The sequence below is a fragment of the Mauremys mutica genome, chromosome 3, assembly GCF_020497125.1.
Source record: "Mauremys mutica isolate MM-2020 ecotype Southern chromosome 3, ASM2049712v1, whole genome shotgun sequence".
In the NCBI taxonomy this organism is placed as follows: Eukaryota; Metazoa; Chordata; order Testudines; family Geoemydidae; genus Mauremys; species Mauremys mutica.
In genome coordinates, this window is record NC_059074.1 from 6,045,748 (window position 1) to 6,072,867 (window position 27,120).

The 27,120-nt window shown below is 56.9% G+C and overlaps 2 protein-coding genes across 2 annotated transcripts; one reads left to right on the plus strand and one right to left on the minus strand.

The window, feature by feature from the left end:
- Positions 1-80: 80 nt before the first annotated feature.
- Positions 81-8,258, plus strand: LOC123365935 (protein SPT2 homolog). The gene is made up of 5 exons (XM_045008972.1): positions 81-635; positions 3,183-3,266; positions 4,850-5,087; positions 6,279-6,485; positions 7,263-8,258. Exons 1-5 carry the CDS (start codon positions 105-107, stop codon positions 7,478-7,480), a joined length of 1,278 nt encoding a protein of 425 aa, XP_044864907.1. The 5' UTR covers positions 81-104; the 3' UTR covers positions 7,481-8,258.
- Positions 8,259-8,835: 577 nt separating this feature from the next.
- Positions 8,836-26,351, minus strand: CLU (clusterin). The gene is made up of 9 exons (XM_045008973.1): positions 26,226-26,351; positions 20,517-20,641; positions 18,984-19,132; positions 18,434-18,604; positions 17,436-17,889; positions 13,827-13,940; positions 11,086-11,312; positions 9,945-10,126; positions 8,836-9,076 (listed from the first exon to the last, which is right to left on the minus strand). The coding sequence occupies exons 2-9, from the start codon at positions 20,599-20,601 to the stop codon at positions 9,070-9,072; spliced, it is 1,389 nt and encodes a 462-aa protein (XP_044864908.1). The 5' UTR covers positions 20,602-20,641; positions 26,226-26,351; the 3' UTR covers positions 8,836-9,069.
- Between the last annotated feature and the right edge of the window lie 769 nt (positions 26,352-27,120).

The window sequence follows — 27,120 nt, forward strand, 5'->3', positions numbered from 1 at the left end:
CTAAAGCATCACCGCCTGTTAAAGGCTCAAAGGGTTAATATCTCAGGGCGACAGCTCCAGCGTCCAGGAGTCTGCTGGTCTCTGCCTGAGGCTTTGCCGGGCGCATGGAGGGGCGGCCCCACGCGAAATCCCCGGCCGGCCGGGGGAGGAGCCGGCGGGCTGCGGAGAGCGGGGCTGGGCGCGCCGGCCCGGCTGCTTTCGCTTTCGGTTCGCAGGAGATGGCTGAGAGCGGCGAAGGGGCGCGCCGCACCCCGGCGGGGGGACGGGAGGGCGCCCGGGAGTCTCCCGGCGGCGGGGCGAGCTCCGAGCCGGGGCAGCGCGCAGGGGCCGAGCCCGGGGGCTGCCGGGCCGGTGGCACCGGGCAAGGGGCGCGCCGCACCCCGGCGGGGGGACGGGAGGGCGCCCGGGAGTCTCCCGGCGGCGGGGCGAGCTCCGAGCCGGGGCAGCGCGCAGGGGCCGAGCCCGGGGGCCGCCGCGGGCCGGAGCTGGCGCAGGGGCGAGGCGCTGACCCGAGCCCCGCCGAGTGGAGGGGACCCGCCCTAGTGGCCTGGTTACTCTCCTTAATTGCGAAGGGCCCCGAGGCGTCCAGCCGCAGGGACCCGCCGGCCGGGGAGCCGGACACCCCGAGGCCTCAGGTGAGGAGACCCAGCGTGGCCCTGGTTGTGGGGCTGGGGGGGGCAATGTTCGTTCCCCGTCTAAATAACCTCTGGGGACACCCCCCCCCCGACCCTGCCCCCTTCTAGACGATGTTTGCAGTGAGCTCCCCTTGCACCTGGGTTTAGTGCAGTCTGTGGCTAAGGGGCGGCTGCGCTCCACCCCAGAGCTGGGCGCATTGCAGGGCGGGCTGGGAAGGCAGAGTTAGGGGACCGGCCCAGCCCAGGGGTGGTGGTTCCGCTGCCAGCGGCGCTGAGATTCTAGGATGCTAAGATGCTTTGTGTGAGCACTGCAGCCCTGGGGGAGAGCCCTGGCAATAGCACCGGGGTGGGGGGACCTGTTATTTGAGAGGTGCCGAGTCTGAGCTGGGCGACAGGAATAACAGGAGAATGGGCTCCCCCTCTTCCTTCCCCCCACCCCACCTTTCTCCCTAGTTCACTAGGACTTTAAAAAAAAATAGCCAAGTTTAGATACTAAGGCCCAGATCCTGGAAGATTTTAGGCTCCTCCCCTCCGATTTTGATGGAAGAGAGGAGCCTAAATACCTTTGAGGATTTGGGCCTAATTCCCTTGACATCCAGAAATCTCAAAGAACATTATTTCATTCCAAGGCCAGAAGGGCCCATTGTGATCATCTAGTCTGACCCCTCCCCCCCCCACCCATACCACTGGCCAGAGACCTGCCTCCAGACTAATTCCTAGAGCAGAAATTGTTGCTAATTACTCTTACCATTAAAAACTGATGCCTTATTTCCAGTATGAATTTGTCTAGTTTTAATTTCCAGGCATTGGATCATGTTACACTTTTCTCTGTGAGATTGAAGAGCCCGTTATTAAATATTTGTTCCCAACATAGGTACTTATAGACCATGATCGTCACCCCATCTCCCAAAAGATACATTGGAATTGGAACAAGTACAGAAAAGGGCAGGAAAAATGATGAGGGGGATGGAACAGCTTCCAGATGAGGAGAGATTAATAAGGCTGGGACTTTCCAGCTTGGAAAAGAGACAACTAAGGGGGATATGACAGAGGTCGGTATAATCATGCCTGGTGTAGAGGACGTAGATAAGGAAGTGTTATTTACTCCTTCTAACACAAGAACCAGGGGTCACCAAATGAAATGAATAGGCAGCAGGTTTAAAACAAAGAAAAGGCAGTATTTCTTCACACAATGCACAGTCAACCTGTGGAACTCCTTGCCAGGGGATGTTGGGAAGGCCAAGACTATAACAGGGTTCAAAAAGAACTAGGTAAGTTCATGGAGGGTAGGTCCATCAGTGGCTATTAGCCAGGATGGGCAGGGATGGTGTCTCTAGCCTCTGTTTGCCAGAAGCTGGGAATGGGTGACAGGGGATGGATCACTTGATGATTCCCTGTTCTGTTCATTCCCTCTGGGGCACCTGGCACTGGCCCGTTGGAAGACAGGACGCTGGGCTAGGTGGACCTTTGGTCTGACAGAATATGGCCATTCTTCTGTTTTCTTTGCTAAGCTAAATAGACTCAGGGAGCTCAATCTATCACTACAAGGCAGGTTTTCTAATCCTTTAATCATTCTTGTGGCTCTTCTCTGACCCCTCTCCAGTATATCAACATCCTTGAATTATGGGCACCAGCATTGGACCCTGTGTTCCAGCAGCGGTCGCACCAGGGCCGTATAGTGAGGTCAAATAACCTCTCTGCTCCTACTCGAGATTCCCTGTTTATACATCCCAGGATCACATTAGCTCTTTTGGCCACATCATGCTGGGGGTTCATGTTGAGCCAAGTATCCACCACGAGCCCCAAATCTTTGTCAGAGTCGCTGCTTTCTAGGATAGAATCCCCCATCCTATAACTATGGCCTGAATGTACGTTTACACTGGGCCTGATTAAAATGCCGCTTGTTTGCTTGTGCCTGTCCTCTTCGTTATTTACCATTCCCCCAGTTTTGGGGTCAGCTGCATGTTTAGGCATGTGAATTCATCGAGGATTGCCAGGAGGCAAAGGAAGTACCATAGTCCCCTGTTATAGATGGGGAAACTGAGGCAGAAAGAAGGGATGTCCACCAGTGACAGAACCAAAGATAGGATCCTGGAGTCATGACTCTCAGTCCTGTTCCTTAACCGGTAGATAGGCTCCCTCCTTACTCACAAAAGTTAGACACAGAAAAGGCACATTAGGTCCCTCTTGCACACCCGCGTCACTGCAGCTGTGTTCCAGGGCTGTGGGTCGTTCAGATATCTGCCCAGTGGGAGACTGTCCCACAGGTTGATTCATTGGTGCTGGAACAGTTTGTATAGTGAGGGTGCTGAGAGCCATTGAACCAGACTCTAAACCCTGGATATGATAGAAACCACTTCAAGCCCGGGGGTGCGGCAGCCCCCCAGCACCCCTAGTTCCAACACCTGTGGGTTGACTGAGCCCTTGATTTGAAGCGATCCGCCGATGTCCCCTGAAACTCATGTGATGGCAAAGGACAAAGAGATTGAAACCAGGCCAAAAGACTGGGCATTATCGCTACTGTTCGATTGTCTCTTTGTCTTTAAGCTCGGCGCCAACAGTGCCCGGGGTGCAGCTGGAACGGCACAAGAGGTCCGGAAGACAGCGGAGAGGCTGCAGGCTGAGCTGGAGGTGAGGGACTTTCTGACCATTCAGATTCACTGAGACTTTGTCATCATGATCAAATCTACACATGGCGGCACGTATTAGAGACAAACCACTGTGTACCTCTCAGAGTCAGAGACACCCAGGGGAAAGTTACCCGCTGTCTCTGGGGCTCGAGCCTGTGTCCATTTGTCACTGAGCCAGTGATGAGGATGAGTAATAACGAGTAAATACATGAATCGTTTATTTCTAATATGGTAGAGCCTGGCAGCCCCAGTCCTGGGCCAGGATTGTGTTAGGTGCTGTACAAAACTGTGGTCCCTGTCCCAAAGAGCTGGTGATTGAAGGACCAGGTTGCTGGGTAGTGCGAGATCCCGTTTCTTTCCTCATCGCTGTCTGACGATTCCCGGTGGTTTGTGGGATCACTTTCTCCTGCTTCCCTGCACTTGGGACGCTCGGCTCAGGAAGCGTTTCTGTGCCTCATGCCTTGTCCGAGGCAGATAGGAGTTGTACCACATTAACTACTCCGGTCTGGTTCGAGTGGTACAACGCCCCCTAGCATGGACACAGTTATGCCAGTACTGTATAAAGGTGCTTATACCGGTATAGCTAGCTCTGTTCCAGAAGGGGTTCAGAGATTCCAAGGCCAGAATGGACCACTGTGATCATAGAAGCTCAGGGTTGGAAGGGACCTCAGGAGGTATCCAGTCCAACCCCAACTAAATCATCCCAGCCAGGGCTTTGTCAAGCCGGGCCTTAAAAACCTCTAAGGAAGGAGATTCCACCACCTCCCTAGGGAACCCCATTCAGGTGATCATCTAGTCTGTCCTAACACAGGCTGCAGCACTTCCTGGGATGAATTCCTGCTTGAACTGGAGTGTTGCTCTGAGAAACACGTAGGCTCCTAGAAATGTAGGACTGGAACGGCCCTCGACAGATCCTCTAGGCCAGGGCCCTGCACTGAGGCAGGACTAAGTGTTATCCAGCCCAGCCCTGACAGGCGTTTGTCTGACCTTGACTTCAGATTCCTGGGGAATGAGCTCTATTGATATCTGGCACCTTTATCCCGGGTTAACTGGGTCCACACTGGGGCTTTTATCAGCATGACTCCGTAAAGAATCAGCTCTGTGTCCCCCATAGTTCCAGGAGTACAAAACCCGTATGTAGGGCAGGCCTCAGCTGCTCCTTTGTCACGTTGGTTGCCCCGTGGCTCCCCTCTGGGTTTAGACAGTACTTGCTGCCTCCCAGTTTCCATCGACCTGAGCTGCTTACCTGGCCGTGGTCCCTGAGCACCTCACAGTGTTTGATGTATTTATCCTCCTAACACCCAGTGGTTCGGACGTGCTATTATCCATATTGTACAGCTGGGGAAACTGAGGCATAGACACACCATGGCACTGGGAGTTAGGCACCTAAACACCTTGGAGGATCTGGGCCTGCCTGAGTGACTTGCCCAAGGTCACGCAGCGAGTCAGGGATGGAACCCAGGAGTCCTGGTCCCCAGTCCCATGGTCAGACCGGGATATTGCACCGTCTCCCTGTGTCTCTGGCTGGTGCCTGCCCCTGTGCTGGGATGTTGAATAGCACTGAGCCCCTTCCACTCCCCGCAGGCTCTGAAAGGCTCCTCGGACCCCGAGACACTGGAATTCCTGCAGGCACTAGAAGCACCCGTTAGAATCGCCAGCCGCGTGCTCACTGAGAACCAGAGGCTACGGCGGGAGTTGGAGGAGTTGAAGGGCAGGTTGGCAGCCCCACCACCCCTGGAACCAGCCAGCCAGCCTCCAGCTCCCTGGGCATCATCCCCCTGGACCTCCCAGCCATCGCCCCCGTGGGCCACCTGGAGCACAGGTAGGCCCCGGCGCGCCCTGGGCAGGCACTTCCCCTGACCGGGTTAACACGGGGGAGCCTGGGTAGGGCTGGAATGGGGGTTCCTTTCCCTTGTGAGGAGCAGGGACCAGAGCCAGGCAAGCCGAGGGAGCAGTGGGGCTGGGGTCGCCTCCATTGATTGGGGCAGCAGTGCTCTACCTTGACTGGGCTGCGGCCCCCAAAACGGCTGAAAGACCCTCCTGCAGCCCATCCTCCCCCCATGACTGTCTTTACCCACAATCCTGTGGGACTGAGGCCGCAGGACGACTTTCCAGCCATTGCGGGAGCTGCAGGTGGAGCAGGGAAGGGTTGGCACTGTTGGGTGTGTATGGGGGGTGGGGGAGGGCTGGTGTTGCTGGGTGTGGTGGGGGGAGGGCTGGTGTTGCTGGATGTGTATCAGGGGCAGGGAAGGGCTGGCGCTGCTGGGTGTGGGAGGGGGCTGGGGGGAGGGCTGGCACTGCTGGATGTGTATGCAGGGGAGGAGGGCTGGCACTGCTGGATGTGGTGGGGGAGGGCTGGCGCTGCTGGGTGTGTATGTGGGGGGGAGGGCTGGCGCTGATGGGTGTGTATGGGGGGCAGGGAAGGGCTGGTGCTGCTGGGTGTGGGAGGGGGTTGGGGGGAGGGCTGGCACTGCTGGGTGTGTATGCAGGGGAGGAGGGCTGGCACTGCTGGATGTGATGGGGGAGGGCTGGCGCTGCTGGGTGTGTATGTGGGGGGGAGGGCTGGTGCTGATGGGTGTGTATGGGGGGCAGGGAAGGGCTGGTGCTGCTGGGTGTGGGAGGAGACTGGGGAAGGCTGGCGCTGCTGGATGTGGTGGGGGGAGGGCTGGCACTGCTGGATGTCGGGGGGACAGGGGCATATCTTGTGCTGCTAGGTAAGTGGGTGATGAGTGCCAGCGAACTCCTATCATAGCCCCAGCTTTCCCCACCGAACCCACCTGATCCTTGAGAACAGCTGGATGGATTTGGCAGGGTTAGAACAGCCAGGCCCCTGCAGCCCCCTTGGGGACAGTCAGTGTGGCAGGGGGGATTTGCCCTGACCACTAGCAGTAGTAGGGCGTATACCCCTCTGGGTTTGCAGCCACTAGGGGGCAGCGTGCCCTGCGCAGGACCAGGGCTGGGCCTCCATCCCGCTGGCTGAGCCGTGTCGCTAACCAGCCCTGTTCCCTGCCAGCCTTGCCCCTGCAGGTCTGCGTGAGCGGGAAGACGGCTGGCTGCGAGAGGCAGTTCTTGGAGCAGGTGGCCCAGCTCCTCGCGGCCCAGGGCATCTCCCTGCAGGCCGGGGAGTACGAGCCGCACTCCAGCCGCCCGCTGCTGCTCTTCTGCCCGATCTCGTCCCGCTCGGGCACAGACATCAGCAACGCCCTGGAGGGGATCCCCGGTGAGTGGCCCTTTCAGCTGCATGAGCTGAGCCGTTCTCCAGCCAGGGGCCCCTGCCGCCTCCACTTCCCTTAAACTAAGTGCAAAGCCCGTTCAAATGGGTGGACCCAAAGCGCCTGCCTGGTGCAGGCAGCGAACGGCCAGGGACTTGCCTGGCTCGTGCACCTCAATCCCGACCCACAGCCCCAGGCTCCCCACCCCAGCTGTTGGTCCTCAACCCTGCTCCTCTTTTTGTGCTCCACCCCCTAACTTAGCCACTGGGCTCACAGGCCCATGCCGGGGGGGGGGGGGTAGCACCCCGGAAAAAATCCACCACTGCTAGCGGATGCCTGGAGCCCTGGCTGCCAAGGCAGGGGGAGTCCCTGCACCTTGACTCCACTCTGCATCAGCAGCTACCAGCTTGGGTTGGGGAAAGCCCCTTCCCGTGGCCTCCGGACCCTGCCCTGCAGCCACTGCCCCTGGGCCGAGGAAGCCCCCCCTCCCTGATCCCTGCCTCCAGCAGAATCACCAGGCAGGAGAAGCCCCAGCGCCCTGACCCTGCTCCCCACAGAAGTGCTGGGTGGGGCAGGGGAAACCCCAGCACCCAGACCCCCACTGCAGCCTGGGGCTGGAGATTCTCTGGTCTTGCAGCTGCAGGGGGTGGGGGAGGAATGTGGGGGACCCTGTGTGGAAGAGGGGCAGGCCTGGGGAAGGGGCTGTAGGCAGAAGGGATGGGGAGGGCCCCAGGAACCCTTGATCTGCTGCTGCCCTGACCGCTGTTCTCTCCCCTCCGGCCCAGCGGCGAGGAAGATGATCCTGGTGGTGCTGCATCACCAGCCCAACGAGCGGGCCGAGCTCTACGCCAGCAGCAGGCGGGAGGCCCAGCACCCAGGGCTCCTGCACACCGTGGACGGCTGCTTCTCCACCCATTCCGGCTTCTACCAGTGCCAGGCCAACGCTGCTGCCGTGGCCTCTGTGTCTGCCGCCCTCCAGCAACTGGCCCTGGCCGGCCACTAGGGGGCAGCCCCTGCAGGAGGCAGCGGGATCTGTGAGCTGGGACATGGCGTGTCCATGGGGCTGGGTTACGGCCTGGTGACTGTACTGTCCTGACCAGTCCTAGCTGGGACTGCCTGGGGGGCCCCCGCCTGGGTGGGGCCAGTGCTGTAGCACATTGGACTGTTACCCGTAGGAATGATCTCTGGGCTGGAGCTGGTCCTACCAACCTCTGCTCCCCCTCCTGCCCCCCAACTACCCTCGTGTCGGTCCCTCCCCTTCCCTATCACACTTAGGGTAACGCTGTGCAGATGCATTAGTTCCTGCCACGTTATACAGCTACCCCCTGCCTGTGCTATGGGCCTTGTGCCTGGCTGTATCCCCCCCTGCTGCCCCCAGCCTGCCCGCGAACACTGATCAGTCCCCACAGGGATCTCGTGCGAGCCGTGTGATGAGACAAGCTCTGGCTCTCTTGGATTCTGTTACAGCTGCTCCCCCTCCCTGTGGCGGGGGCCTGGCGGGTGTGGAAGCGCTTCGGGCTGGACCCGGGGGCGGGAGGGCAGCCGCTGTGCTGGGCACCCGTCACTCCTAGCACAGTCAGGGCTGCAGCAGGAGACCAAGGGAGGCTCCGTGGCCTGGCGAACGAGCGGTATGCTCTGGCGAAGGTGCTGGCTTGGCCTGTTCTTGGCGATGGGCTGCTCCTCGGCCATGGGCCCCTCATCTTTCAGACTCCAGCCTGAGCTCGCTGCCTGGACCCCAGCGGGCTGTGGGGGGGGAGGGTGGTGTATGGCCAGATCGGTTGCAGGTTGGGGGGGGGGGGGGGGAGATTTGGATAGTTCTTTGATTTTCCACTGGGGGGGTGACAGCCTCTGGCTAGAGCCAGCCCCAGAGGGTGTTCAGGTGGCTGGGGGGGGGGGGGATTTCAGAGAGCTGTCCTAGCCCGCACTCCACCCACCCCCAGCAGGGCTGCTGCGGTGCCCATGAATATGCTACCTCAGGGCTTCTCTGTGCCACAGGGGGGCTCCTAGCTCGGCCCTGGAGGGCCCACATCTGATGCTGCTGCCGGCGGTTGGTGGAGCTCTGCCACTGCAGGCTTGTGCTTTTCAAACGCACAGGCCCCATGCTGGGTTCCTGTCTGCGACCCACCTACAGGGAGTGCTGCATGTGGAAGATGTGATAGATCTGGGCAGAGCGCGTGGCCCATATGTTGGAATATGGACCACACTGATATGGACCGGGGGTTGGAATGCCCTGTAGAGCCCACCTCACCTGCAGCCTCCTTCAGCCACTACGGAATCACCGCGTTTCCCTCACCACCTGCTCCTTGTGCCTTTTTGGTCGCTGAGGCCAAGCCAATAAACCGCACCAAGCCAGGCAGCTTCTCCGCGTCAGATCTAATTTTATTTCCCCTTTTGGGGCCCTACAACCCAGCAGCAAAGTGCAGGCAGTACAGTGTTTAACCTACTAGTGCAGACAGCGAATCAGGGCTGCGCGCCAGGCCGCGGGCTCCTCTGCAGCGCTAGGGGGTCTATGCAGCATGGAGAAGGGCGGTGCTGAAGGCTATGGCTTCTCTCTTCCGAAGACAAGACGGAGGCTCAGGGCAGACGAGGGCGTCACTCGCTGGTGGCAAGAAGAGACAGTGCACGGAGTTTAGCACAGCACAGGTTATGGGGCAGCGGAGCAGGGTGTAGGGTGGCATGGGGCCAGGAGAGGGCTGAGGAGATCCTCCTCAGAGGAGAGCTGGCCTGGTGATAAAGGCCCTAAGTCTGGGGCTCAGCCCTAGGTTTAAATCCCAGTTCTGCTACAGGCTGCATAGCTAAGCACTGAAATAAATTGCCCAGGAATAAACTGTAAAATCTCAATCATTGGAGGGTTTTAAGAGCAGGTGCGACAGACACCTGTCAGGGATAGTCTGATAAAGCTTAGTCCTGCCATGAGTGCAGGGGGACTGGACTAGATGACCTCTCAAGGTCCCATGAATCTATGGGCAAGTCATTGAGTCTGCCTCAGTTTCCCCAACTGCACAGCAGAATAGTTCCTTCCTTCCCCCTCATCTTGTGTCTGGTCTGTTTAGAGCATGAGCTCTTTAGGGCGGGGATGGTCTTAGTGGGCTTGTGCAGTGCCGCATACAAAGAATAATATAACCCAGCCTGAGTAATGGGGGAGGTTGGATCAGAGCACTTCAGGGGATGAGCAGGGTTCCTTTTGATGGCAATTGGTCATTTCTCTGGCCTTTTCCATCCCATGGTCATTTATGAACCTAACAGTTGCAAACCTCTGCCCACCTGCCACTGAAATGCAGCCATTTCTGGAGTGGAACACAGCACTACACAACATAGGGTGGGAATGGGAGAAGCAGCCGCCTCTAGCTGTTGAGACTGGGGGAAGGAGTTTAGGGGAGAGGAAGTCTGACCCTGCTTAGCTTATGAGCTCTGACGAGCTAACACCCCAAAGCGCCATGGCCTACGGGCCGCGGCTGCGAACTCACATGGTATTCTGCTTGTAGCGCTTCAGAGCCTCGTCTGCCACCATCTCCATGAACTTGGGGTCGTCCCAGGGGATCTCGCCCGGCACGGTCAGGGACAGCGGATCTGAGTCGAAGAGCTGCACGGTCACCTGGGTGTCAGAAGGGCTGGAGGAATCCTTGCGGTTGGGGGTCTTGGAAAGCACCTAGGAGAGGAAGCGGGAAGGAGCCCGTTAGCACAGACTCAGGGCTTTAGGCATCCGGCACCAGGGGATGGGCAACTTGGGAGCTCTGCTGGTGCCCTTGAATCCCATCCCTGCCAGTCCAGCCCTGAGCTCCACCAGATCCACCAGGACCCCTCACTCCTGACCCACAGCCTGGAGCCCCTGAAGCATGGTGGACTCTGTTCACTGGGCTGGTGGCAGCAGCCCTGAGTGACCCAGCTGTGCCCCTGCCCACAGCTGCCCCTGTGCGGCTCAAAGGCTTGTGTGAGGCTGTCAGGGCAGAGAAGCACTTTTGTCCCGGAGACAATAGCCCAATTATACACATCCTGCTCCTGACCCACTCTGCCTCTTCCCGGCTCTCTGCTATTCTGGGGAGGGAACGGGGGGAGCAAACGTTTGCAGCTGAGCCGAACTCAGGAGCTCCATGCCCAGCTGGACGCATGGGCATCGTGACACAGGATCCATGGGGTGGGGCTGTGGGGAATGGGTCAGTCTTGGCAGCAGAGCCACTCAGATGTCTGTTTCCCCAACAGGCTTTGATGCCTTATTCATTTGGGTGGCACGAGCTGGTGCCATTTGGGTGGCACCCAATGCGAGGCTCCAGTGAGCCACCCCGCACCCTAGTCCAGAGCATGCTCCCACCCCACTCCTCCCCAGCCCCTGCTGCCCCATTCCCCTCTCCCCCTGCTCTCTGGGGAGCATCTCCCAGCCCCCTGCTCTGCCCCACAGCTGGTCCCTCCTGGCCGTCAGCTGCCTCCAGTCCAGGCTCTGTGTGACAAAGAGCGAGTGTCACATGCCCACCGGCTCTCCGGACACCAACAGGAAGTGCCCCATGGGCCAGCGGAGGGAAGTCAGTGGACAGCGTGGGAATCAGATCTTGGTAGCCCATGGCTCCATCTTGGTGCCCCCCAGGCGGCGCAGGAAGGGCAGTGGGGACCCACCGTGGTGACCTGCAGCATGCCGTCGCCTTTCTGGGTGAGGTTGGCCAGGCGGGACACCCAGCCGAACTGCTTGTTGAGCTGGTCCAGGAGGCCGGAGGTGTTGAGCATCTCCTCCTGGAAGGTCCTCAGCAGCTCGTCATACTTGCGGGTGAAGCGCTCCGCCAGGCGCAGGGCGTCCTCAAACTGCTCCCGCAGCTGGGCCTGGGCCGGGTCTGTCTGGGAGCAGTCTTCAGCCCGGGGGAGGAGGAGGAGGAGAGGGCATTATAAACACAAGAAGGGGTCAAAGATGACCTTGCCAGGATCCCTCAAAGCAGGAGGGCAGCAGGACACCTGGGTCCCTGCCCATTGCCCTGACAGTGGATCTAAACCCTGTGGAGACCCCCCCACCCAAATCCCCAAGGGATCGAGTGGGACTCTGGCTCCTTGGCTTTGTCAGCCCTCGGTTTCTCCACCAGCAAAGCCAAACCAACCAGTGCCACTGCTGGTGTTAGGACATGAGAACGTCCAGTGATGAGCTGCCAAAATCTTAACAACGGGTTCCCTATAAAAAGTTCTGATTTAACAACGGGTTCCCTATAAAAAGTTCTGATTTAACAACAGGTTCCCTATAAAAAGTTCTGATTTAAGGGATGTGCGACAGCATGTATTTTTTGTACCAATAGGGTTACCATACGTCCATATTTTCCCAGGAGGTGATTAAGAACCGAAAAGCCTGACATGTCCAGGAAAATACAGATGTATTTTAGCCCTACCTAAAGTTCTTTTTTAAAAAGATGGGGCTGAACTAGAAATGAGCTCCGTTTCACATGTGAGGGTGGTGATCAGGGACAGTCTCAATTTTTGGGTCTTTTTCTTATATAGGCTCCTATTACCCCTCACCCCCGTCCCGATTTTTCACACTTGCTGTCTAGTCACTCTAGGGTGTGCATGTGTGGGTCCCAGCTGCTCCCTGCCCCCCCCCTCATTAAAGCAGGTGTGCAGGGTTACTGCCCTGGGAACTGCAGGGCACCAGTGGATGTGGGGCTGGCTGCAGATAGGGGCGTGGGGCAGGGCTAGCTGGAGGCAGGGAGTGACACGGGCTGGCTGTGGGCAGGTGATGCAGACGGGCGGGCTGCGGGTGGCTGTGAGCAGGGGGTGGCTGCGGGCAGGGGCAGGGGGTGGCTGGGGGCAGGGGGGAGGCTGGGGGGCAGGGGCTGGCTGGGGGCAGGGGGGCAGCTGCGGGCAGGGGGGCAGCTGCGGGCAGGGGGGCAGCTGCGGGCAGGGGGGACTGGCTGGGGGGCGGCTGGGGGCAGGGGGTCAAGTATCAGATGGGTAGCCGTGTTAGTCTGGTTCTGTAGAAGCAGCAAAGAATCCTGTGGCACCTTATAGACTAACACGTTTTGCAGCATGAGCTTTCGTGGGTGAATACCCACTTCTTCGGATGCAAGCAGTGGAAATTTCCAGGGGCAGGTGTGTATATATAAGCAAGCAAGAAGCAAGCTAGAGATAACGAGGTTAGATCAATCAGGGAGGATGAGGCCCTGTTCTAGCAGTTGAAGTGTGAAAACCAAGGGAGGAGAAACTGGTTCTGTAATTGGCAAGCCATTCACAGTCTTTGTTTAGTCCTGAGCTGATGGTGTCAAATTTGCAGACGAACTGGAGCTCAGCAGTTTCTCTCTGGAGTCTGGTCCTAAAGTTTTTTTGCTGTAGGATGGCCACCTTAAGATCTGCTATTGTGTGGCCAGGGCAGGGGCGTGGCTGGGGGGGCTGCAGGTGGCTGGGGGCAGGGGGTGGGGCAGGGGCTGGCTGCGGGTGGCTGCAGGCAGGGGGGCGGCTGCGGGCAGCGAAGGCGGGGGAGGGGCGCAGACCAGGCAGCAGCAGCAGGAGCCCCAGGGCCAGAGGTCCAAAGAGCAGGAGCAGCAACAGGGCCAGGAGGCAGCTCACATGGCTCTCACAGCACAGCGCAGCGCCCCCCGGCGGCCGGGAGGAGGAATTACAGGCTTCCCAGGCAGAGCCCATCAAAGCTTCCCTCGCAGGGAAGCTAGTTAACAAGCGGTTCTAAAACCGCTTCTAAATTTAACAACGGGTTCGTGCGAACCAGCTCCAGCTCACCCCTGAGAACGTCTCCCCTAACAGCACCAAGCCCTCCAGCCCTGCTGGCTAACTTGGGGTGGGGAGGTTAACAGCATGCGGTCACCACCCGAGTCCACTCGCACCCCATCACTAAACCTGCAGCCAACCAGCCGCCACCTGCTCTGAGAACCACAGGCTTCTCAGATCGAGGCCTGAGGGCCTGGTGCAGGTGGTCTCCCCTTCCATGTTACACATGGGCAGTAACTGAGCTCTAGGGCCAGCTCTGAGGTGTTATTGGTTGGCCTGACTCCCATGGAGCTGTGCCAGCTTACACCACTGAGAACCTGGTCCTGGATCTGGTGTGGGCCTAAATGCTGGTTACACATTAGAGCCGAAGATACTGGAGCGGTACTGAAACGTGGGATATTCTGCACCGAATCTGCCTAATCTAGGAACACAAAGTACATATGGGGGGGGGTAGAAGAGATGCAACACTGCCCCCTGCTGGGGGGAAAAGGGGAAAAAAATCACATCTAGAGAAGACCCCATTTGCCCCAGTGCCAGTGAAAGGCGTTCACCAGGCAGGGATGGAACTAGAGGACGCAGGTTCTACTCCCCCGCTGGTGTGTTTATCTATGAAACTACAGGCTGTTACCAGCCCCTGGTTATACTGCGTCTCCTTCGCTCACCTACAGACAGAATTTCCTGGCATTTTTCACACTTATCCTTCATCTTCAGGCAGCCAGCAGAATTGCGGCGGATTTCCTGGCACACCATGCGGTCATCGCTGGAGTTGCGGGTCTCTGAAGGGATGAGAGAGGGAGGAGACACACCACAGTGGTATAGCTTTACTTCTCAGCACAGGCAAAACCACCCGACACTGCCGGATGCACCAGCTCTCGTGCATTCGTACAGCACCTTGCACTCCAATGCTCTTTACAAAGTACTAGTCATGTAGACAGGAAAGCCTTCCTGCCCCACTGAAATGCAGCTGCTTCTGGGGTGGAGTGTGGCAGCTGTTTGACAGAGCACAGCAACTCTGCACAACAGCTCAGGATGGGAAACAGAATACTGCAGCCATTCAGAACCAGGGAAATATCACAATTAACCAGACCCTGGAGTCTTAATTAACAGCTATCCCTAAGACACCTGCACAAGAATTTAAGGTTTATAGTCTATCCTGTTATTCCTATTAAGCCTGGCAAATGATTCAAGAGCCTGTGAATCACCTACTGAGGAGTGCAAATAAGCTTCTCATTGCTTTTGCCATAATTCCCTGGCTCTGACATGTATTTATTCTACAAGGCTTGAAAATGCTCCTGCAATTGCTTTCAAGCCAAGCCGGGATGAGGCAACACGTAACCACCTGGCTCCTGGAGGGAAGACATATACACATAATTCCAGTGGGATTGTTAATAGTCTGAAGTGTTAATACATTAACTAATCAAGTCTCGCCCACCCGTGTGAGGGAAGTGAGATGACCAGCACTGCCCTCTACTGGACAGAATCAGAACTGCCCATCTGTGTGTCCCAGGCCTTGCACTGCTACGAGCATCTCCTTTAGCTCAAATGGCCAGGGCCTGGGTTTTATCAGGGGCGCGAGGCTCTGGGTTCTAGCTTTGCTGCAAGCTTCCCGAGTGCAGCATAGAGAATCTCGGAGCCCTACGCAGCCATGGATTTGTCAGAGTCAGACCCACTCTATGGCTAGGGAACACGAGGCAGAGACATAAAGCAACTCGCCCAGTGCTGGAGCAGAAGCCAGCATCCCCCCCGCCTTGCCACCCTGTGCTCAGATCACAAGAGCAAACCTCCGTCATGGAATCCGGGGGCAGCTTGTGCGGTTTCCCTGAGTGGCGCTTTGAACCAGAACGGCCACCCCACTGCTCAGCAGGAAGCTGACCAGTGTCCTTTTCATTCCATGAGAGCTGCTGCCTTGCAAAATAAATCCAGGGATCAGAGCGAGGGGGGGGGGAAGATGGCTCCCCCTCCTTTGTTAACAGCAGATGAGAGCAAACTTGGATGCTGCAGCTCCCCACGGTTTCAGTCTGCTTTGACCATTGCTGAAAGTATAACAGGATCGGGGGCGGGGGGGAAGAAACAGGATTGGGGTCGGGGGGGACTCAGTCTTGGGCTTGCTCAGTCCAGAGACTGGAGCTGGGTGGAAACTGGACATTCCATATTGCGGGAAATTCCAGGATTTCAACATTTCTTGGTTTTCCTCCAACCCGAGACAAAAACAAACAAACAAAACTTTGTTCGAAGTTTCCCTTGAAATGGAATTTTTCCAAAATAAAAAAATTAAATTAAATTAGTTTGGGGTCAATTTAGACTTTCTTTTTTTGCGGGGGGAAGAGAAGGGGAAGAAAGAATACAGAATATAAACAAATTTCAAGACAAGTCAAAACGTCCCAACCAGAAAGCGTCAGGACGGAATGTTTTGACCAACTGCGGTGAAACCCTTCCTTGAATCCTCCCCCCCCCGCCCCCCCCCAATAGTTTTTAAACAAAACTTTGCTAAAATCAACATAGAAAGTCCCCTCTCCCCCCCCCCCCCCCTTCGCTGAACCCAAACATTTGGTTGGAAAGTTTCCCACTAGCTCTACTTTGGCCCTGCCAAGGCAGCCAGCTGGGGGGCCAGCTATGTGAATCGGACTGTCTGTCCCCAGGGAGGAGCCCTTCTCTGGGAGGACAGAGGGGGGAAGACACCACAGATTAAGGCCAGAAGGAACCACTGTTATCACCTACTCTGACCTCCTGTATACACAGGCCATGGGACTGCCCTGATTCATAGACTCTAGGACTGGAAGGGACCTTGAGAGGTCATCGAGTCCAGTCCCCTGCCCTCCTGGCAGGACCAAATACGGTCTGAACCATCCCAGATAGACATTTATCTAACCTACTCTTAAATATCTCCAGAGATGGAGCTTCCACAGCCTCCCTAGGCAATTTATTCCAGTGTTTAACCACCCTGACAGTTAGGAACTTTTTCCTAATGTCCAACCTAAACCTCCCTTGCTGCAGTTTAAGCCCATTGCTTCTTGTTCTATCCTTAGAGGGGAAGGTGAAGGAGTTTTCTCCCTCCTCCTGATGACACCCTTTTAGATACCTGAAAACTGCTCTCATGTCCCCTCTCAGTCTTCTCTTTTCCAAACTAAACAAACCCAATTCTTTCAGCCTCCTTCGTAGGTCATGTTCTTAAGTCCTTTAATCATTCTTGTTGCTCTTCTCTGGACCCTCTCCAATTTCTCCACATCTTTCTTGAAATGCGGTGCCCAGAACTGGACACAATACTCCAGCTGAGGCCTAACCAGCACAGAGTAGAGCGGAAGAATGACTTCTCGTGTCTTGCTCACAACACACCTGTTAATGCATCCCAGAATCACGTTTGCTTTTTTTTGCAACAGCATCACACTGTTGACTCATATTTAGCTTGTGGTCCACTATAACCCCTAGATCCCTTTCTGCCGTACTCCTTCCTAGACAGTCTGTTCCCATTCTGCATGTGTGAAACAGATTGTTCCTTCCTAAGTGGAGCACTTTGCATTTGTCTTTATTAAACTTCATCCTGTTTACCTCAGACCATTTCTCAATTTGTCCAGATCATTTTGAATTATGACCCTGTCCTCCAAAGCAGTTGCAGTCCCTCCCAGTTTGGTATCATCTGCAAACTTAATAAGCGAACTTTCTATGCCAACATGTAAGTTGTTGATGAAGATATTGAACAGAGCCGGTCCCAAAACAGACCCCTGTGGAACTCCACTTGTTCTACCTTCCCAGCAGGATTGGGAACCGTTAATAACGACTCTCTGAGTATGGTTATCCAGCCAGTTATGCACCCACCTTATAGTAGCGCCATCTAAGTTGTATTTGCCTAGTTTATTGAGAAGAATATCATGTGAGACCGTATCAAATGCCTTACTAAAGTCCAGGTATACCACATCCACCGCTTCTCCCTTACCCACAAGGCTCGTTATCCTATCAAAGATTTAGTTAGTTGAGTTAGTTCCGGTCTGAACTAGAGCAGATCTTTTAGAAGAACATCCCATCATGATTTAAAAATGGCCAGTGGTGATGAATCCTCCTGCCCCCATCCCTAGATGGGCTGTTCCAAGGGTTAACCACCCTCCCTGTTTATAAAAGTGCCTTGGGCACAAGGATAGTGCTGGATAAGTCATCTCAATTCCTTCCGGACTCCCCCCGGTGACCAGAGCCAGGGCCCTGCCCCCAGGCACACGCTAGTCATTACCACCCACCAGCTCTGCTGAATCTGCCCCTAGAGGCCCCTGAATATCCCCCACCTGTGGTGGAGCCTCCCAGCAGAGGGTCCTGGCTGCCTTCGAACCACTGGCCATCCCGCTCCATGGCCTTCTGGGCTCCCTCGAACATGCGCTGGGTCATCTCGAAGAGCGGCTCGAAGAGGCGGTGGAAGCCGTGGTGACGGGGTGGGGAGAAGAAGGGGTGCGTGTCCCGGACCACCCTGGCGTTTGAGTAGGGGAAGCGGAAGCGGAAGGGGGTGTGCATGGCCCTGCGGGAGCCCCCCCCAAAGGGCATGCGGAAGAACGGGCCCATGTGGCCGTAGGCCCGCGTGCTCTCCTGGAACAGGTCGTCCACGCTGTCCTCCACCAGGCTGTAGCGCTCCTCCAGGTCCTCCAGCCAGCGGCCCTGCTGCTGGTCCTCCTGCAGCAGGGAGTCGATGCGCTCGCCGTTCACCCAGATGGAGACGGGGGAGGAGCGGTTCAGGAACTCCTCCAGCTACCAGAGCAAGGCAGGGACAGGACCCGGTGAGCTGGGCAGGCTGCTGCAGACCCACCCACCACCCACCCTACACAGCGCTGGGGCCCACGCTGCTGCATCGCAGGGAGACCCGCTCCCTACCGGCCTCAACTGGGCCGAGTCGGTGACGGCTACAGACCACCGGGAACATGTGCTGCAGACCCACGCTCCATATGGACGATGTGGTGGACAATGGCTGCCAGCTAATTCCTGTTGGCTCTCCAGCGGCTGAGAGACAATCAAGGCTAGAGCCCTCCCCCGCCCGGTGCCTTCTGTTCATCTCAGAGTTGGAGCCATTGAAGAAATCTACCAAGAAAGCACTGGCACATGGGTCTCCTGGTGCCACGGAGCCCTACAGGCTCCGTCCTCAGCCACATCACCTAGTTCACGTGCTAGCCCACTCTCCCATACAAGCCCTGCTGATCTTTCACAGCATCCCACACCCTGGCGGAAAGAGGTCCTGGCTCTCCTATACCACGATGCTGAGCGCCAGAGACGGACCTAGACCAAACAGCTCACTCACCTGCCGGCCAACCAGGCCCGAGCCGCTCCTGCACGTCCTGGAATAGAACCTCATGCAGGTCTGCTTCAGGCAAGGCTTGCATTCCTCCCACAGGGCCAGCATGGTCTCATTGCACACATCCGGCTTCTCAGTCAGCTTCTTCTCCGTTTCCTTGGCTAGTTGCATGGCTTGCTGGAAGCGAATGCATTAAAACCAGGACTGTGAGGGGCTGGGCCACTAATGGGGAATTCTCCCTTAGCTCGAAAAGCAGGAGCCTGGGTCTTTAGAGCAGGAGAATCAGAGTTCTAGCCCCACTCTTGATAGGAAGTTGCTGCTGGCTAGCATGGGAAGCCCACCACCACCTAGGGAACCTCAGGGGGGCTGTGGATTCATTAGAGATTGTCCCCAAGCTCCCAACGCAGAGAGGACAAGTGACACAGCCATTTTGCCTGGTTCCATGTGAGCGTCAGCCCCGTGGCCCAAATCCTGGTGAGATTCAGCAAAAAGCTTTACAGGGAAAGCTTGGGTCCTCCCATTGGTTCCCCCGCCTGCGTTCCTGCCATTTACTCACCTCTTTCTTCTGCTTGGTCTTCTCCAGTGTGGTCAGGATCTCCTGGTGGTCTTTGCTGGTTTTGTCCATGAGGCTTTTCATCTGCTTCACCCCGTTGATGGCATTCTCGATCTCAGTGTCTATGTATTTGCTCCCAGTTACAGACATTTCTGAAGGGGGGCGGGGGGGGGAGAAATTAATTGCCTCAGGAGAGCTATGCTAAGATGGCCTTCAGCTGAGGACACCTCTTCCAAGATGGCCACCCAGACTCCACAAACACCATCTTCCCCACCCAAATATTGGTGTCTCCAAAGCCTATTTGCCCCCCCCCCTCCAAAAAGGGTCAAATCCAATTCAGCTGAAATTTCACACAAAACTTATTTGCCCAGCTCCATTCTCAGGCCTTTCAGGCCTGAACCTTGCTCAGATTTGGGCTGGGACCATGCCAGAGGGAGGTAGCCAACAACAACTGAATTCCGGTGCCAAAGATTTAGAGTAAAGACTGATCTCACCCAGTCCCCCTGAACCCACTCCCCTCTGAGCTGCAACAGCCTTCTCTCAGGTCTGCTACTCGGGTGCGCCATTTTCCGCAGGACCCTACCTAGCGAACCCTGAAGAGTTGATACTTTGCAGTGTCACCTGGTGGGGAGCTGTGGGAGACATGATCTCATGATGCAATCACCTGGCTTGGACCCACGACACTCCTGATGCCAGGAACTTTGCGGGGGGGGGGGGTAGTTTGTTTAGATGGGCCTGATTCACACCACCCAGCCCCAGATCCAGATTTCCCCAGGGCTTGGGGTCCTGGCCTCAGGGGTTTGGACCACAGATTCATAGATCCCCAGGCCAGAAGGGACCATTGTGATCTCCTATACAGCACAGGAGAGAGTACTGCCCCTCAATAATTCCCAGAGCAGAGCTTTAAGAAAAACATCCAGTCTTGATTTAAAAAACAAAAACAAAAACAAAAAATCACCGACAGAGAATCCACCACGGCCTTCAGTAAATTGACTAGGTCCGTCACAGACCTTTTGTTTTGGTTCCTGGGGACTCTTGCACCCTGTTTCTAGGTTCTTTCCAGCCTAATCCAAAGAGAAATTCAGCCAAAAGCCTGGAGGTTTGCCACATTTCAGATCTAAACCCACATCAGCCTAGCTCCCTCCCCTGCTCGTCCCACACAAACACTGGGGTCCCACACCCCGATTTAGCCCCTCATACACATGCTGCTCCCCTGACTCTTACAGGTGGTCAGTACAATGGTGATGGGAGCCATAGAATAGATCCGCTTTCTGGTGGGGGTTCTAGAAGCAACCCCTAGCAGCAAAGCCCGAGTAACAGCCGTGGTCAGTGGCTGGTGAGGCACCTGTCAGCTGAAGCACAGGTCACAAACCAGATAAACTCATCCCTGTAACAGCCTGCCTGGCCCTGCAGCAGAGCTTCATGCAGTCCGTGGCGCTGTGTAACCCGTATTACTCTGCATGTGCCGATCCCACCAGCCCCAGCCACCCGGGGAGTTTCCGCCCCGGCACACAGAGCCTCCCCAACGCCACTTACGTTGCAATTCATTGGGAGGAACCAGGGCCTGGCCTTCCTCCCAGGACAGCAGGAGCCCCAGCAAGGAGAGCAGCAGCAGCGTCATCTTCCTCACCCCCTAGCAAACTCCAAGGTTGTGTGCAGGCCTGAAAGACAGAGAGGAGGAGAAATCAGACAGGTTCCCCCAGGCCGAAGGCACGTTGTACCCACGGGGCCTACAGATCTACCCACACAGGAGCTCAAGCTGTCACAAGTATGTGGACGCTCCTAGGATGTTACAATAGCCTCAAAGGACAAGTGGTGCCGGGCCAAGGGCCAAGGAGACAGAGAGACTGAATGAATCTAAACCAAAAGGCCAGTTGATCTGATTCAAGGACAGTGTTGCAACTATGCTGGTTAGCAAACAGGACCTAGAGCCAGAAATCAGTACGTCAGAGATTAGGCCTAATTCATGGACAAAATAGTGAGGGGGGATGGGCTGTTCTGCCCATCACTCGCTTTTGGGGTCCTTAAAGCTTTTGGTCAGGCTTGACAAAGCCCTGGCTGGAATGATTGAGTTGGGGATTGGTCCTGCTTTGAGCAGGGGGTTGGACTAGATACCTCCTGAGGTCCCTTCCAACCCTGATATTCTGTGATTAAAAGAAAAATAGTTGAATGGCAAAAAGTACAAAAGGAAAGAAAAAATAAGAACAGACCAGCTACTCCAGCAAGCGTCCCCATCCCGACTGGCACCCCGCCATCCCCTAGGCCCCCTTCAGCCTCACCCTGAGGGATGTCCTGGCCAGAACAGGCCAGAGAGCAACCCAGCTGAGATCGCCCCCTCCAGATGTGTCCCAACCACCATCTGCCATGGGCGCGATCAGCATCTGATACGGGCAAAGACTGCAAAACTGGGGGCTTTTCCTTCTAAAAATGGTCTCCAGGTAAAAGGAACAAGGGATGTTGTTCGAACGAAAGCCTGACTCGATACTTGACATTTCAAAGGCTTCTCTAGATCTTTAATAGAAGGTTTTAAAAACAATTACTGGTGGGTTTGCCAGGGCGCTAAGCAGGCTGACATCTCTATATAGCAACCCCCCAGCCTGGTTTAACACTGGACAGTGACTAGTTCTGTTGACAGCTTCAGCCCTTGCGTTGCAGCTAAGTGAATACAACAGGCTGCTCCAGCCCAGCTGCCCGAGAGAGAGAAAAACGCATTCAAGAAACGGGGCTAAAAATGGTCTGGGATTTAACAAGAAATCCCAACTCCACCAGCCTGACCAGAGGCCTAGGAGCCAGGAAGAACTAAGTTCTAACTTCTGCTCTGACCCAGGCTCCCGTCACGGCCATGGGCATGTCCCTTATCCCCACACGACAGTGGAAGGCAGAGAGTTTACCTCACACAGGTGTTTGGGAAGCACCATGAAAGCCTCAGGCCTTTCCTAAGTGCTAGACATTACAGCAGCGCCTTTATCCCTCTAGCACCGTGGCTATGCCCAGCACTGACCCCGGATAAGTCCACGTATTGAAGTGATTGTTCAACCCACTGGTTCAGCGTCTGATACCTCCAGGGCTGGTCCACACAGAGGCTAAGAGCCTACTACTGCTACAGCTCATGGAGTTACTCATTTAGCTCAAGGTCCATGTTCTTTGTGCTGAAGGTCCCAGGTTCTATCCTGCTAGTGACCCTTTGGGGAGGGATTTTGATACCAGCAAGTTGGAAAAATAAGATCTAGATTCTGAGTGCTCAGCAGCGTGAGGTGTTTGGATCCAGCGCCATCTCTAGCTTTATCCGAGCCACAGAGACTTGCTGGGGTGGGTGGCTGGACTGGGGACATGGAGTAATGCTCGGGGGGAGCAGGGCTGTTCTGGGCTCAGGGGAGACTGCTCTTTGGCCACAGGCAGAGTAGGGTCTGCACCCCAGGAGTCCCGGATTCGAGTGAACCCACAGATCTCAAAGCAAGGGGACTGAATAAACGAGGACTATTCAGTGACTGCTCCAGCCACAAGCAAGCCATGCTGGAGCTCAGAATTAGGATGGCTTAGTAGAGCTTTGCCCCGAGAACCAAAACAAAAAACCGCAGGAGAAAAATGAGCTATGAGTCATTCTAATGACTCAACCCCCACCAGGGTTATCTGCTTATTTATACATGCACAAGGCCCCGGTGTCCCTACTGTGACCCAAATGCCCATGAATTTCTGGCCGGGGGGTGGCGACCGCAGCCCTGAACACAGGCCGGGATTGGATGCCAACACTTGATGTCTGGGAACGTCTCTATTGTGCAGCAATCAGAAGATCTTACATAAGAGCCCCCAGCCCACGTTGCGAGCAGCTGGAGGACAACCAGTTCCAGCACTGCTTTGGGGGCCGGGCTCTTTCCCGACAGGTCAGTGAATCACAGCGCCGTTGGCATGGGCCTGGGGAGTCTGGGGCCAGGCTGCCTCAGATTTCTCGCCCGCAGTGTTAGTGAGCAGCTCAGTCAAATCCTGCCAGAAGCTAGAGAATAAAGTAGGAGAAAAAACTGATCCGCAGAGGCCGATCTCTGCCGTCTCCAATTCACTACAGCTGTGTGGGACGCAGGCTCGGAGCATCGCTCAGCCCTCGCTCTGGTACACCCCAAATCCAGCCGGATTGCAAGCCCAGCAGCCCAAGGTGCATAACTGGAGCCCTGGAGGCTAAGCAAAGCTTCCTGTGCTTTCCAGCCAGGAGAGAACATGAAATGTTTTCCTCCACCGGCGAGAGCCCAACTAGCGGGTTTGCCTTCAAGCGTAGCGCCCGCTGCCGGATACAACAGGGGCAAGTGCGTCAGACACCGGGAGAGCGGAGACCATCAGCAGAAATAAAGTGAATGGTCAGGACCTCTGATCAGCAGATCTCAATGATGGGCTGGCAGCACGATCCCCATGCAGCGGCTGGGGAAACTGAGGCACAGGTCTCCTGCCTCCTAGCTCCGTGTTGTAGCCACTGAACGGCACTCGCAGGTCAGCGGGTAGCACGCGCTTCACTGCGTTGTCATTGCCTCCCTGGGCTTCCCTCCCAGTCCTAGGCAGCAGGGGAGGCTTTGAATTACGCCTTTGGCATAGGGGGCCTTTACAGGGGACAGGGGCTCGGGACTGTCACACCTGGCAACAGCAGGAATCAACGCAGAGTCCCTCATCAAGCGAAATGCTGCACAGGCGACCCCATTCGCCAGCAGCACCGGGGAAGGGGGGCCTAGGGTGACCAGACAGCAAGTGTGAAAAACCGGGATGGGCGTGGGGGGGTAATAGGAGCCTATATAAGAAAAAGGCCCAAAAATCAGGACTGTCCCTATAAAATCGGGACATCTGGTCACCCTAGGGGGGCAGCACCCAGACGGGTTCAGCGCCAGCTCTGCGGGGGGGCTGGACCCAGCCCAAGCGAATGACGCCAAAGCGAGAACAAGACGCTGAACGACCTTGCCAGAGACACCAGATCCCGCAGGCCAGAGGCAGCGGGATCCATCGATCGGAGCTGAGCAGCAGGAGCCACACGGCAACCGAGGGGGAGGCGGAGGGAAGTGTAGGAGTCGGGGGTGTAGCAGCTCTCCCAGGGAGGGGGGACTGGACAGGAGGACAAGGAAAGAAACACAGAGCAAGCCAGGGCGATCAGACCGTGGCCGGTGCAATGGGCTCCAGGGTTATTTAGAGCTGTAGAAAGTGAAGGAATGAAGCTACCCCATTAATCCAGCCCGCGCTCCCCACAGTGCTGCAGATGCCCCCCCAGTCCTGACCCACAGCCCCCTGCTAGTCCAGCCCTCAGCTCCCTGCGACACCTCTGTAGATGTCCCCCCCCTCCCAATCCTGACCCACAGCCCCCCTACTCCTCCCGGCGTGGCCTTCGCCCGCACAGCTCTGATGCTGCAGTCCTGAGTGAAACAGAGACCGCCAACCCTGCTGAACTGGGGGGTAGGTTTCATCTGACGTTGTCCAGCATCGAGTCGGGGTGAGGATAAGATCGGAGACTCGTCTTGCCTGTGATCTAAGCCCGGAGCACAACCTGACTGGAGCCCTGGGCATTACCCCGGCGGTCCATGGGTCCCAGGTAAATATCTTCAATATGGCTTAGGAGGGGGAACAATATTCCCCCTACAGAGCAATCGCTTCACAGGCAGACAGCGGCATAGCCGTACAGTGTTGTGGTCAGAGCTTTTTGCCGTTACCTGGAACTCCCACTCCCCATCAGCGCAGGCTCCCCGCACCAGGCGCTGCTACGGAACTTCTCCCCGTTTTGACCAACATCCATGCATTCCCCACCCCCACACTAGGCAACTAGCCAGGTGCATTGTGGTTATTCCCCCCCCGCCCCACACACACACACAGCTCAATTGGTGAGGTGCATTGTGGTTATTTCCCCAATGTTTAAATACCATGGGTCAGAGCCCCAAGAGATTAGTTTAAAACAAAATCTGGAGATGAACAAACAAACAAAAGCTGGATTTTTTTTTTATTGGCCTTCCAGGCCTCTAGCAAAGGTCCCATTTTCAAGCTGCTCTGCACCTAGGAGAGCTAGAAGTGAACTCTGAAAAGAAAGCCAGGCTGAGACTCGCTGGGGTTTTGAAAGAAAACAGCAACTATCACAAGACCTGCAACAAAACAGTCAGTGGCAGCAACATGGTTTCCCTTACTGCATTGCACAAGTGGCCTAGTGCTCTATGGCTAATTTTGCCTTCCTTTGAAGCATCCAGCATTGGGAACTCCTGGAGGCCAAGTTCCCAGGCCAATGGTCTCATGACAAGAACCAACCAAATGCCAAGAGCCACTAACTGCATCACTCTCTCTCAGTCAGGCCTTCTCTCCCATACGTTGTTTATTAGCACCTCACTTTCGTAATCAAGACATGCCAGTGAAAAGCTGGAAATGGCCATGACATGCCAATCACTAGGGCCTGTAGCCCAGTATGACATATCCACGGGCAGCCCATTCCCACCCAAGGGACTGGCCAAGATGTAGGAATTCCCTCCTGACCTCAGGTGGGGAGCCCTGAAGCATGAGGATTCAAAACCATTAAAGAATTCTCCTGCAGAGAAGGTGGAATTACAGGGGACACTGCTGCTTGCAAGGAGGCCATTGTGGGAGCTGGGAGGGGGACAGTTAAATGCCCCCACCCACCGGACCAAGCTGTGCTCAGACCTTAGTTACCAGGGCCAACTTCATTCTTCAGCAGCAATTCGGCAGCCGGTCCTTCCCTCCGAGAGGGACTGAGGGACCCGCCACTGAATTGTCGCCGAAGACCCAGACGTGCCACCCCTCTCCATTGGCTGCTTCCTGTGCTGGTGCCTAGAGCCAGCCCGGTTAGTTACACCCACCCCTCTGTCAGAGAAAGCCCTTGCAAGCCCACCCCTGCTTTGAGCTGGAAAGGGGGGGGGTGCCGGTCCTTTCCCCAGGCGGGCAGGGCTCCCTCTTCCCCTAGGGATCGCTGCATGGATCCACCCCTCCCACCCAGGACGGCTCAGGATCCTCCACACCCCCTAGCCCGTCTCTCTCCCCTCCCCAGGAGCGCGCACTGCCCCGGACGCTGGAGAAGCGCGCAGCGCCCCTCACCCGGAGCCTCCAGCACCAGCTTCGCGCCCGGCGGAGCTTTGCGCGGCGGCCCTTGCGGAGCCCGTGGCGCGCACACCCCTCGCCCCGGCAGGGCGCACTGGCAGCTGCAGGCGAGCCGCGCAGTTTGCGCAGCTAAGGGGGTCAAACGAGCCCGCCCCAGCTTCCCCGCGCTCTCCCCGCGCAGCTCACCTCTGCGGCTCCGCGTCCTGCGCTGCGCAAGCGGGGACTGCAGCGCGGGGCACCGTATTTATACCCGCGCCGCGCTCTGAGTCACGCCCGCAGAACGGCCTGGAAAGGGGCCGGCCCGGCCCGGCCCCTGCGTCTCGGCGGCAGCCAGTGGGCGCCCTTGCACCGCGCACGGCCGGGCTGCGTCCTCCCGGGGGCTCCCAGGCTGGAGGGGGCCGCTGGAGCGAGGCTGCGGTGAGGGGCGCCCCCCCCCACCGCCACACACTCTCTGGCAGCGCCATAAATGCGCTCCTGGCTGGGGCCCACCTAAGCCAGGGTCCAGGCGGCTGCCTTGGTCTGCTCCAGCTACTGGGTGCCCCCGAGGCCCTGCCCCATCCATGCCACCCCAGCGCAGCCCCCTGGGGGTCACCCAGCCCAGCACGGGGCCAGCAGCGATCCGGGGGGCTCACGGCCCCCCTTTTAACGGGCGCTGGGTCTGCTTGCAGCCCCGCCCCATACCCTGGTCTGGGAAACCCCAGGCCCGTCACTGCCCCTTTCCTCGCCCACCCTGCCCCTGGCCGGGAGCTAGGAGCTCAGATACCCCCTTCTGCCAGTGGTGCCTTAGGGGAGATTAAAGGCCTGATCCTGCTCCCCTGCAGAGCTCAGCTTTGCCTGCCAGTCCCTGTCTCCGGCTGCCGGTCTCTGTCTAGCTCTGGGGTCTCATGCAGTGACTCCGCCCGTTTGGCCATCTAGGGGTATGTTACCGGGGATGGTGCTACACTGTGCTCCTTCTTCCAGCCCCCTTCGCCCCCAACAAATGGGTCAGGAAGAGAATCCCCCTTTGGGAAGGGGGAAACTGAGGCCCAGAGTTAGTGGTAGAGCTGGAACTAGAACCCAGGAGTCCTGCCCACCCTCCATT

Coding starts and splice junctions, on each gene's coding strand:
- LOC123365935 (XM_045008972.1), top strand. CDS start 105: ATGGAGGGGCGGCCCCACGCGAAATCCCCGGCCGGCCGGGGGAGGAGC. Junction 636..3,182: donor CGGACACCCCGAGGCCTCAG/GTGAGGAGACCC, acceptor TTTGTCTTTAAG/CTCGGCGCCAACAGTGCCCG. Junction 6,486..7,262: donor CGCCCTGGAGGGGATCCCCG/GTGAGTGGCCCT, acceptor CCTCCGGCCCAG/CGGCGAGGAAGATGATCCTG.
- CLU (XM_045008973.1), bottom strand. CDS start 20,601: ATGACGCTGCTGCTGCTCTCCTTGCTGGGGCTCCTGCTGTCCTGGGAG. Junction 19,133..20,516: donor TCCTCCCAATGAATTGCAAC/GTAAGTGGCGTT, acceptor GCCCCCCTTCAG/AAATGTCTGTAACTGGGAGC. Junction 13,941..17,435: donor GCTGGGAGGCTCCACCACAG/GTGGGGGATATT, acceptor TCATCCCTTCAG/AGACCCGCAACTCCAGCGAT.